The sequence below is a fragment of the Molothrus ater genome, chromosome 12 (assembly GCF_012460135.2).
Source record: "Molothrus ater isolate BHLD 08-10-18 breed brown headed cowbird chromosome 12, BPBGC_Mater_1.1, whole genome shotgun sequence".
NCBI classification, from domain to species: Eukaryota; Metazoa; Chordata; class Aves; order Passeriformes; family Icteridae; genus Molothrus; species Molothrus ater.
This window is the reverse complement of record NC_050489.2, coordinates 12,629,591-12,641,944: the sequence shown is the minus strand read 5'-3', so window position 1 is coordinate 12,641,944 and position 12,354 is coordinate 12,629,591. Positions and strand designations below refer to the sequence as shown.

Here is a 12,354-nt window from a genome sequence, read left to right as displayed (position 1 = left end):
ACATCTCATACAGGTTTCTGTTAGAGATGTACAGCCAGCTCCCTTCAGGGGGCTTAAAATTCAATCCAGAGAAGAAAAAAATACATATTTTTTGACTCTAGGCCTTGAATTGCTTCACTGTTTGAGTCCACCTCCATACAAAAGACACATGGGCAGCCCCCTGTCCAGTGTAAAGCACCAGTGTCATGCACACAGTCCAAAATGTGGGTCAGACTCACAAACCCTCCTGATCCCTCTTCTTGTACCTCCTTGGTTTAAGGATACCAGATACAATTCCAGAGGTTCACCAGAATTTTCAGTTAAGTAAATCAGCAATTTAAGTGAATTTGAGGCTCCTCATTCTGCCCATGCTCACTCCTGGTTTCAGTCTGTGGGCAGCTGCCAGGGTGTGGTTCCTTGGGAACACAGAGGGGAGACAGTGACCCAGAGAGCAGGACAGCTCCTCAATGCTGAACCTGCCTTTGAAATGAAAGGCAAAATAAACAGATCTTTCCCTTTGAGACAATTTTGTATCAGGGGATCCTGTCAGGTTTGCTTCTATCAGATGCCTCATGTCAAAGTATATCTGGTGAACATTTTAACTTCACTCTCCTCTTTGTTATCATCTGTTTGAACATTGTAGGTCAGCTGTGCCAAAACGAATCAATCAAATTCTCCTTTGGATGGATCTTTTATTCCTTCTGGCAGACTGAATGGAGGCTCCTTCAAATCTGAAACATGGTTAAAACAGTCTGTACCAGAAAAAAAAGCCCTCTTGGATCTCTTCCTGTAAGCACATTTTGGCCTGATTTCTGCTGCTTGATCTATGGTTTTTTTTCTGGTTTAGATTTTATATGCAACTGATTATCACCTTTATTTGCTTTTAATGTTATTTGGTTCTGAAACACTAGCATCACCCCTGATTTTTTCTTTTTCACAGATATATCTCAGTATATGGAGAAGAGCAGGTACTGGGATAAGGCCAATTTCTCCAGCAGCAGCACTGTCCATGGTTTATCTCCCACCAGCATGATGATTGCTCATGGAAAATGAGGTATGAAACAGCCACTGCTATGTCCCAAACCATGCCATGTGCTGGAGACAATTTCACCACGAAATATCACTGAAAAACCCTTTTCCTTCAAGTCTCTGCAATGAAGGCACCTGTGAATGCTGTTGGAGATTGAGACATTCCAGAAAGGTTGTCAGGGGCTCCAGCACTTAATGGCACTTCTGACAGGGAATTCTGACAGGGAATATGTGAGTAAGAGGAAATACACATGCCAGTTACTGGCAGAAAGAAAATGTTTGCATTCAGAAGAAAGTATTCATGGTTAGTCCTCTGTAAAAGAGTAACAGCAGTAAAAAAGTTTTCTGGACTTGAAGTAGATGCTGAATAATAAGACTTTCTCATTTTATGCATTAACAGATGCTACAAAAACTAGTAATTCTCACTACTCAGTGGCTGCCTTATAACTATATGTGCAAGTTGTGCACATAAGGCTGGTCTGAGAGCTTAGAAAAATTAATTGCAAATGAGACAGCAGGCTATGCATGTGACCTTCTTTTCTTAAAAAACAAGGTCATATGCATATGGCATATGACAACGATTACTTTTCTTAAAAAAGTAATTTCTGCAAAATCAAGAGCAAACTCTCTCGCTCTTAGAGTAAATTTCAAGTTTCTGATTTTTCAATTTTTTAAAATACAATTTGTCAGGTGGGTTTCTGCCAAACAGAGTTCCCCAGCTGGGATTTGGCAGGAAAGCTAAATACTTTGAGGTATGGATCCACAGCAGCCTAAATTAGGCAAGATCAGCACCACTGTGTTGGTCCCAAAAGCAAAACTGTCAGAGAGGTAATTGCTTCATTTTAGTTATTACAGGAAGGGAGAGGGTGGGATGTGTGAGCAGGAATGGAGGGGATGAAACTGCAATGGCACTGATATAAAATGGCTTAATAAAAGGTGATGGAGCCACAGTCTTTACAGAGATGGTGCCTGCATGAAGTCCTGCTTCCTTGGAAGGTAGGGGCAAGATGGAAACAGATTCACTCACACCTGAAAACCTTCTCCCCATATGCACCCCCTCCTTTCCTGGTTCTGTATGTAACCTCAGGGGTTCAAAATCTGCACAAAACAAGTCGTTTCCCTGGCTTACACTGAGGATGTGATACTCAGCTCATCTGAGGCATGTGGACCCCAGCTGGCTCAAAGCAGGACATCTAAATCCTGCCCATCCAGGTTTCCAGTGACTGATGCTCAGGTGCTCCAGCAGAAGGTACAGGAATGTCTCCAGCCCCAGGAGCTTGGATCTGAGCCCACACCTGAATCTGAGGTTATGTTCCTCCTTACTGAGTCACAGCTTTGACTCCAGGGAAGGAGTAAGATGTGAGTTGTGGTTTAAAAGGCCTCAAAGTTGTTCCTACCATGGCTGCTAGCAGCCTGATATTGTCATGTGCACACAGATTTTGTGTATGTGGCTGAAGTCCCCCTCTGCACCTGAAAACATTTCCATAGCCCACTGGCTATTCCCACAGATGGGAAGGGAAAGAAAGGATAGAATTAATGGAATAGTATCAGTAAAAACCTATCAGGAAAGCACTGGGAATATAATGAGCTGCTGTTGTGCTTCACAGAACCCATGTCATGCAGACACTCATTGCTCTCTGCTTTGTCACAGCAGAAATGCAGCTGCTGTGTTGCAGTCTGCATCAGCCATACCAGGAGACACTGTTTCTCCCACAGGAACTGAAAGCAGGAGTCAGCCCTGGGGTTTGGGAGATTTGTCTCTTAAACCATTTTTACCCTAAAAAATCAGTGCAGGTAAATCCAGGCACGGTGGCAGCTGATATTGGATTGTCACACAGTGCCAGGGAAAGGCTCTCTGTAGGTCCTGCCACCTGTGGGACACAGCAGGTGAGCAGTCCCCTCCAGGGGCCCAGCAGGCTGAGGGTGGTCAGGAGGTGAGAGCAGCCAGCTGGGGGTGCTGATTGCTCAGCTCTGTGGTCTGAGGATGGCATTTGATGCTGCAATGCCCTGAGGGCAGCAGTTCCAAACCAGGCTCCACAGGTAACTTGCTGATGAGGAGACTCTTTTCCTTCCAGCACTGTGTTTGGCTTTCCATAGCTGCAGGCTCCCTCAGGCTGGCAGGCAAGGCCTAATCAGCATATTACTGTCTACCACAGAGAGAAAATGTTGACAATCATTGTCTGAATTTGAGTTTGTCCATATTGTTTGTTCAGTGTCTGCCATTTGTTGTACAGCAGCAATCTTTTACCCTGTGGAAGACTGTGGCTGTCCCAGGTAGAAGGAAAGCCTTCAGGTGGTGAGAGGTGGGAAGGAGCTATAACAGAGCAGGGCAGAACAGATACTCTGGCCATGAATGTTCTTTGTTCTTCAAACAAAGAAGGAAAATAGCATAAAATTGACATTTCCTTACTTTCTCCTTTTTCTTTACTTGATGTCATGGCTGAGGGCAAAAATGTTTTCAATGTAAAAATATATTGCAGTTCTCCAGGTGATGCCCCTGGACACAGCCTGAGAAGCAGTGGCATTTTCTGCTTCCCATAGAAATTCTATGAGAAGCCTTGCTTGCTTTTCTCCTCTCCCTAATTCTCCCCAAGGGCTCTCTGGCTGCTTCCCTGTCACAGTCCTGAAGGAAGTCAGGGCGAAAGCCTCTCACCATTCACAGGAAGGTAGTGCTGTATTTCTGGAAACACAATGAAATAAGGCAAGTCAGAGGTCCTTGCTGGCTTCTGCAAACACAGAACCTCTCCCCTGAGCATTTCCACCTCGATGGAAACCTGTGGTGATATTCAGGATGTTACATTCCCAGACACTGGCAGCAGTTTCATACAGTAGCTAAAGCAGGAAAGCCCTTAGCAATGGCACTGTCCTCTGGGCTCTAGGAGCACTCCTCACTGGAATGGAGGCCCAGGAGCTCCTCAGCCAAGCTGACGAGCCCGTTCTCCTCCAGGGCTGTGACCAGCCGTGCTATGGTGGCCCTCTTGCCCTCGGACTGGATGAACCTGAGCAGCATCTGGTAGGCCTGTTCATAGAGTCCCTCCCGCTCGTACTCCAGCGCCACGGTGTCAATGGCAGGGTCCCGCAGGGCCCGGCAGGACCTCTGCAGAGAGCGACCCACTTGCTTCCACTTCTTGGACACGGACTTGGCAAACTTCTGGTGGTCATCTGGTGTGATTGTTCTGTTGTCTGAAAGGGGCAGAGGCCAGGTAAGACACAGAAGTTTCATGGCTGATGTGATGCAGCTGGGGCCAGTTCAAGGTTTGGTCAGTACTCTGTGGAGCAGGAAGTCTGAGCTCCTGCCTTGCCCAGCTGTTCCCCTACAGAAATCCTCCCACAACAACAAAGCAGCTGGGCTTGTCCCTACCCTGCAAGCTTGGCAAGACCTATTCTTTTTTTTTTCTCTGAAAACTGTCCTGTGGTTTGCCAGAGCCCTTTTTCTTTTTTTTTTTTTTTTTTTTGCCTTTCATAGGCAGCTTGGTAAGGCCTTTCTGACAAAGTCTCCTGTTCCCTATCTAAACATCCTCAAAACACTGAAACACTGAAATGCTGACAGGAGCTCCCTCCTCAGCTGTTTAGCACTGGAGAGACTGTACACAGCTTAAGCCAGCTCAGAAATGATCTAGCTTATCTCAAGCTGATATTGCTATTGAGACTCTCTGAAAGTCCTCTGTAGGGACAGACCCCAAAGCCAGCTGGTGAACTGAGGGAGCCTGGACAAATCAGTCCTGTCTAAAAGCAGGGCTGAGGGTGTCCACAGTAACTTCCCCAGTCTGATCCAACCTACACTATTAACTCACCTCAACCAAGTGACATGGAAGAAGAGAAAAATACTCTCTATTCTTCCTTTCACTATTAATTTTTAAATGTGAGGAACCTGGAAGGGACACAGACCCTGAAACAACTGGTTCTGTGCCACCCCAGAAGAGAAAAGAAAACAGGTGGAAGCCTGATGTGAAGCATCATGGCAATATCTTAGGACTACTGTAATTCCTTTCTTATGGGATGCTGGGAAGTCCTTGGTTTATCTGAGGTACACCCCAATATGTAGTGATGATAATTCTCCCTCCTGGGCTGTGAGGCAGACCAAGGGCTCTGTTGGTCAGCTCTAGCTACTCACCAAACTGTTGTCCCTGAAAGATGAAGGTGAGCTGTGTGGAAAGGGAGCTGCCTTGAGGAGGATAAGGCTGAGATGGGGACTTCAGAGATGAGCAGTCTTTTCCAGCCACATTGTTGTTGGTGCTGTGGTGAAGCGTCAGGCTCTTGAGGCATTCCTCCAGCTCTGTGATCTCCTCGTCAGGCAGGCGGTCAGGCTGTAACACAAACAGCATCAGTGACTCTGCCAGGGCCACCAGCTGCAAAGCTGAGCTTGCTGAGGTTGAGAGAAGCAATGAGATATAGCATGAGCTGTCAGCCAGCACAGTGAGGTGGTCTAGTGGAGCTCTGGCTGTAACAGGATGGCTGTAAGTGGATTTGAAGCTGTAATGTGATATGAAATAGACAATCTCTCCCCCTGGGTTTCTCACCTGCACCAGTGAGTGCTTACAAGTTGCACAAAACTGCTACTAGCCCGCGTTCATTTCCAGCAGCCCTCTGCAAGAATTAGGGTGCACTGCAGGCAGCAAGGCTTCTCCAAATCCCTATGAGGGTGAGACCCACAGAACAGGGTGATCTGATCCAACAGCTCATGGTCACCCAAGCAGGCAGCTCTTGTTACCCACCTTCTCTCTCTCTCTGCCCCTCTGCTCCCTAAGGTTTGTTGTTCCTGGCTCCTCACCAAGCCTGTTTTTTTTTACTAGCCAAGAGAAAATTAGTCTGACTTCCAAAAACAAGGTAATGAGAAAAGGAGTAAAGATTGCAAAGCACATGGGAAGAGTCAAACCTGGCAGTGCCTCAATCAGAGGTAAACACTGTTCAGCTCACTTACAGCAGGTACCCAGCACTGCTCTCAGCTGCTGAAGGCTGTGTCCCATCTTTTTGCCTGTTGCACTGTTAAGCAGGGTCAGACTGAGTCACTTTTGGGGAACTGAGAATAAGCCCATTTCTTTTGTCCAGTCAGCTAGTTCAGCACAGGGAGGGAGCAGCAAGGCACAGTTCACAGGGTAAGGGATATCACATGTTGTTTGGTTTGGAGATTAAAGGTTTGGGTTTATTCTCTGTGCTTACAGAAAAGCAACCTGGAAAAACATGCTCTTGTGCCTAATATTCCTTACTGATAGTAAGTGCCTGTTTCTCAGGACCATTTAGAGGAACCAGAGCTAAAGTTCCAGATGGAAAAGAGGAGGGGAACAAGTCAGTGAGTTTAATCATGTCAAGTGCCTTGTAGTGAGATGACAAGATTTCACTGTTCTTGCAAGCAGGATTAGAGTGCCAGTGCCAAAGTGTGCAATGAGCCAGATGCCAGATGAAGAGAGACTTTGCCTTCAAAAGGGCAGCCTACTCCTGCTGGCAGCAGATGTTGTGTGTCCTCACTCTGACACAAGTTTTTGGTGTGATGTGCAGTGTTTGTACTCACTTCCACTGCTCATTTCCAGGTGCAGTTACCTTTGCCACTCTGGGAGGAGGTGGTGTGTGTGCAGAGCAGTGATGGCTCCAGCCAGGGCTGCTCCTCTCTGCCTGCCTCACAGCTGTACTGAGGCACACTTGTGCTGTCAGCTGCACTGTCTAGAACTCCTTGTCTTAGTGGGGTTAACAGCCACACTAGCTGTTATTACACAGAAGGCACAGAGAGTTAGCAGGATCTTTGCAGGCTGCTTTAGGTTATTCTACTGCCCTTCCAGAAAAATGCCTAGCTCTTTTCTGAGCAAGGGCAGAGCTATTTCTCCACATTAGAGTAAAGAGCTGAAGGACTGAGAAGTTTGTTAACCTGACATGCTGCATCAGAAGTGGATTTGCACCCATCTCTGCAAGCCCAGTGCCACCCCTCCTCATTGCTGTCCATCCTCCCTCCCTGTCCCACTCACCTTTTCTCTGTAGATGCACTCCAAGCAGCGATCCTCATCCTTCAGCATCTTGTCAAGGTGCTCACTGCCAGTCTTCAGCTCCACTTCCAGAGGCACCGTGGTTGTGTCCAAGAAGAGCTGGAGGTGGCTCTGGAGGGATTTCTGGAGCGCTCCTTCGCGGTAGCTGCGCAGGAAGCGGCGGCAGTTCTCCTGCCTGCAGAACCTCAGCTGCACGATCAGGTGGGGGTGGCTGCAGTGCACCTTGAGCATGTCCACACCATTCACGCTGCCAGTGGAGTCTGGCAGGGACAAGGGAGCACAGTCACAGTCCAGCCATGAGCCAGCCCACTCACACCCACACCCACACCCATCTGTTGCGCTGTGATTTCAGGATTTACCTCAGAAACCCGGTTCCTCCCATGATAATTCCCTGCCAGGTGTGTCAGTCACCTCTCCCTCCCCTGCCCCCTGCTGAGCACTGTCTGTCAATCCTGGCATCCCAGAAGGGCATCGAGTGGTTGGGCAGATTCAAAGATGCCCCCTACCCCTGGGGGGACATTGGGCCATCCAGGTGTCCTTTGTCCCTTGAGACCTCCCCTCCCGTACCTGGTTGGTGGTCCCCGTGTTCCTTCCCTCCCCCTCTCCCCCGGGTGAAAGGGTGAGCAAACCACATGGTTTGAGAGTTCTGCTGGAGCTGTTGCTGGGTTCAGAGGCCTGAGGGCCAGGAATAAAGCTCTGGATCCAAACCCCCCATCAGAACCGACTCCTTTCCTTCACCATCGCCTTAAAGCCTCTCTGCCAAAGGTAAATCTGAGCTCCTGCACGTCTGGACTTGCCTCCAAGTGCCCAGCTGCAGCATCCAGCCAGCCAAAAGTGTCTCTGAGGTGAAATCACCACAGCTGCCGCTTTTTGGTGAAGCAGAAAGGGCCAGACAAGCTCAGGCACGTCCCTTCCAGCTATATTGGTAATTAGTCCAATACCCATCCACAACAAGCCTGCAATGGAGGAGCTTTTGAATTCTCTTCGTGATAAAGTCCTCTGGGATGGAAAAGTGTGTTAAACCAAGAGGGAAGGATTAAGTTCATGGTGTCCTGCTACTACTGATCTCCATGAAGTATGGTGTCCAACTGAAGAGGTATGGAACTACATCCCAGGTAATTATATCAACAGTGCTTATTAGGGCAAGTTTTTGAGGTTCCATTTCCAGGGCAGTGACGGTTATGATAAACTGGTAGCACAGTAAAGTTTTATAGATGAAAGCTCAGTTCACCTCAGTGCTCAGTCAGCCTTCAGTCCTTGTGGCTGGAGTTTTATGCAGTGATGGAGGTCCTGGAAAGAAACCCAGTGTTTCCTCTCCACCTGTGCCTAGAGGTAACTTTTGTCTCTCTGAGCCTTTAATGCATCTCACAAACAACAAATGACAGATCCAGCCACAGGGATTAAACTGCCTGAGATTGGGCCTTGACTTGTTATTCTGCACAGACAATTAATTCATGGTAAAATCTAAACAAGGAGAAGCCAGTGACGTACTCTCTAACATTAATGCAGGAGCAGCACGAGCGATGTGGAAACAGAAAATGCCATGACTTCATTCTTCCTTCTCCCAGCAGAATTTAATTTTTATTAGCTGTGCTCATTATCCATATCTTCACAGGCTTTTATATGCTGATGATGAGTTCTAAGTATGTGTTTTTCTCTTGTTTTGCAGCAGAGGCCTATGTGAGGGTGCTGTACTGCTTCCAGACCTGACTGACCTCGAGGGCTGTCACTGAGGGCTGTATGGAGGCACCAGCTCACACTGGCATCACACCACATGTCATGGCATGGAGGACAATCTCAAGGCAAGGCAGACTTGTGTGCTCCACATTAAGCAGGTCAAGTGACCTTGCATTTAAAAGTATAGTATCTAACAGTAGCTTTACATGTTTACTAATTCCTGTTTGCATCTGGTCTAGTTTGGACCTCATGTGTAACTGCCACATGGGATTAGGCACCTAGAAAAGACATTTTAATTCACTATGGATGATTTTTTAATCACTTATTTCATGCTTTGCTTTTTATGAGTGCTCATTAAACAAAATTTCCATAATAGGGCAGGAGGGCTATGGAGGGAAAGCTGCACAGACATGGAAACCTTTATGAAGAGTGTACAAGACAGCTGTAAAGCTGCCTCAAAATATAGGACTTTGCAGGCATTTCTGCATGAAACCACAGACAGCTTAAGATTTCATGTCCTTGTCAGATCTGAATAAGCATGGGAGGATTTAAGTTATGTGAGCTATCCTTTAAATGTAGATTCACATTCCAGTGCCACAAAGCAGCCATAAATCAAGCCTAACTGGACAATTATGTTAGCTGCTTGCTTCCTGTTTCCTATATTTGAGCTGCAGAATGAGCAGGCCTGTATTGCCATGATTTCCAGAAGAAACTGCAGAATAGTTGGACAAGCCCAACTAAACATTTGAGTCTCAGCTGTGCGACAGGTAAAGAACACCATGAAAGTCTTTCTAGGTAAGTGTGATAAACTCTTCAAATTAGTATTATTCTGCAGTGTGCTTGGTGCAAGGGTGGAGAGAGGACTATAGTTTTATAGCTATTTGCATCTCAAGTAATTTTTTTATGTAAATATGGTTACATACACCTCAAGCTAATGTAAGTGTGTCTGTTTATATCAGAATTTGAATTTGAATTATATCAGAATTTGAATAGAAATGAATTTATACTGGCTATCACTTGATTTAAAAACCAGCTTCTCAAAGCAGGAATCATGTTTCTGTGGTGGTATAAAGACAGCAATTAAATCTTCTTTCACAGCAATTGCAATCTTTTCCTCTCTTACATAAATGGGCTTAAACAAACATTCATAAAGTTGGATAATTCATAGGATGGTTCAAGTTGGAAGGAAGCCCAGGCAGTGTCTAGCCCAACTTCCTATGCAAAGCAGGGTCAGCTCTGAGGTCAGAAGCAGCTGCTCAGGGCTGTATCCAGTCCCATTTGAAAGCCCTTGAGGATGGAGAGTACACAATCTCTCTGGGCAACTGCCTGGCTGTCTTAAAGGGGAAAACATTTGTCCTTTTATCTGGTGTCTACCTGTCATTTCAATTTGTGCCTCTCTCTCAAATGGGTGCATTTCCCCATGCACCACTATGAACAGTGTGGCTCCATCTCTCCCTCCCACAACTATCAGCAGGCTGTTGGTAGGTCCCCTGAAACTTTCTCTTCCCCAGGCTCAACAGGTCCAACTCCCTCAGCCTCTCCTCACAGGAAAAGTACTCCAGCCCCCAACCATCTTGGTGAACCTCTGCTGAGCTTCCTCCACTTTACTGCCTTTCCTAAACAGAGTGAGCATGAGCTTTCCTTACTCATGAGGGTGAGATTAAAGAAAGGCCTGGCACTGCACACCAAGATACCAGAGGATGGGTACCTGCTAATGCCTGCTTCAGGGCCTTGAACACACAAGGCTTCTTCTGGGAGCTCTCGTAGAGGGACGGCAGAGCGATGGTCTTGCAGGTGGACTGAAGGAAGAGGTAAGCACTGCCAGTCCAAGGAGAGGAGCTGCCTGCCATCTTCAGCACCCTACAAAATCACACAGGCAAGCTCAGAGATCATAAGGGAAAGGGCCTGAGGCCAGGGGATTGCTGCAGAACGAGCACAACAGACTTATGGGGATTTACTCCTATTTCTTAGAACAATGCTGATGTTGTTAAAGCAAGTGTAGCCTTTGAGGGGTTTACTGTTACTCTGTAAAGCACACCACAGTGGGACGCCATATCCCAAAGACAGAAGCTCACAAAGCTTTGCTTTCATTTTCCACTGGAGTCCATTCATTTTACAGTCCAAAGATACTCTGAAGCAGAGTTTCAGTCCCTGTGCCTCTGACTAGCCAAAATGTGAAATGATTGAAGTACTGCAGGGACCACCCAGCAGTCTGGCATGCTCCCATGGACTGAAGCCCCATTGCAACCAGAGATGTTCTCCTTAAAGTCCTGGTCCCCTGGTTGTTCACTGGGCCCTGAGCTCTTGTTACAGGACACTCTACACAGGCAGGACAAGGGTAATCATTTTAAACTAAAAGAGGGTAGATTTAGATTAGATATCAGGAAGAAATTTTTTACAGTGAGGGTGGTGAGACACTGGCACAGAGAGGTGGTGGATGCCCCATCTCTGAAAATATTCAAGGCCAGGTTGGACTGGGCTTGGCTCGAGTTGAAGATTTCCCAGACACCACAGAGGAGTTGAACTAGATGGCCTTGGAAAGGTCCTTCCAAGCCAAACCATTCGGTGATTCTGTGACCCCTCCGCTTTGTTTATGCCCTTTGTGCCTCTGCAGTGTAACCCAGCGGGTGAATCCTCCCGTCCAGTGAGCACTGCCCTATCCCAGTCCCCGCGCCGCGGTCAAACCGCTGTGGGTGCTTCAAAACCCAGCCCCGGATGGCAAGCCACGTTTGTCGGCTATTGCCTTTTCGCTGACTCCTGCAGGCGTCGGGCCGCCTCTGCGGCTCAATTCCCGTCCCAGCCTGGCTGGGAGGGGGCTGTCCCTGAGGGAAAAGCGCCGGAGCAGCCGCCGGCCCGGTCCCGCCGCGCTGTGCCGCCCTCAGGGCCGGCAGCTCCCCGCTGCCCGGGTGTCCCTCGGTGTCCCCCCAGCCTGCCACCGCGGCCCCGGAGCGCGGCCCCTCCAGCGCGGCCTCTCCAGCTGTCCCGGCGGGACCGCCCGGCCCCGGCCCCTGGCCCCCTGCCCGCGGCAGCCCCGGCCCGGCGGCCCTGGGCGGCGTTACCTCCTCAGCGCCGGCCTCGGTCCCGACACTTCCGCCGGGGCGCGGCGCCGCTCGGCACCCGCTGCGGGCGGAGAAACGGGAAGGAGAAAGTAAATCCCAACAGCCCCTGGAATGGCCGGCGGCACTGCCCTGTGATGCCTGCTGTTTGTCCCGGGGCCGCGCGGGGCAGGGGCTGCTGCGGGGAGCCCGGGCCGGGGCTGGCCGACACCCTGGCGCTTCCAGGTGTCCCCGCCGCAAGGCCGCCCATCCAGCTCGGTGGCTGGGTGTCTCGTGTAGGTGAGGATCTGTCAGAAATACTCCGTTCAGGTGGCTCCAGAGCTGCCCGAGAGCTGGGATGGATGTGTCTCTCTGGACCATTAGGGATGGAGGAGTGTGGTGGGTTGAAGCCCCTGCGCGGCTTGTGGCTGACACAGGCGAGGCTGGTGGGTCCCGGCTGGCACTTGTCAGCTTTTCCCTGTAGTGCTGCTGATGAGAGTTTGGATAGGTAGAGAGAATGAAACAGCATTTCCCAAGTCCATGAGTGGTTCTGTCAAATCAAAGCATGAAATTGGTCTCCATTGCTCAGCCTCAGGTAGCAGCCTCCTGTCCAGGCTGCATCTGCCCTGCACAGGTGCCCTGTGAGCTGAAGGATAACA

At 48.8% G+C, this 12,354-nt stretch overlaps 1 protein-coding gene and 1 long non-coding RNA gene across 2 annotated transcripts; one reads left to right on the top strand and one right to left on the bottom strand.

The window, feature by feature from the left end:
* The first annotated feature begins 678 nt into the window (after window positions 1-678).
* Window positions 679-8,780, top strand: LOC118691163 (uncharacterized). Its single transcript, XR_004980975.2, has 3 exons — window positions 679-768; window positions 920-1,033; window positions 8,653-8,780. It is a non-coding gene; the product is annotated as an uncharacterized LOC118691163 (long non-coding RNA).
* On the bottom strand, window positions 3,664-11,752 carry TRADD (TNFRSF1A associated via death domain). The gene is made up of 5 exons (XM_036390247.2): window positions 11,720-11,752; window positions 10,369-10,520; window positions 6,966-7,243; window positions 5,123-5,315; window positions 3,664-4,191 (listed from the first exon to the last, which is right to left on the bottom strand). The coding sequence occupies exons 2-5, from the start codon at window positions 10,508-10,510 to the stop codon at window positions 3,884-3,886; spliced, it is 921 nt and encodes a 306-aa protein (XP_036246140.1). The 5' UTR covers window positions 10,511-10,520; window positions 11,720-11,752; the 3' UTR covers window positions 3,664-3,883.
* Window positions 11,753-12,354: the final 602 nt, after the last annotated feature.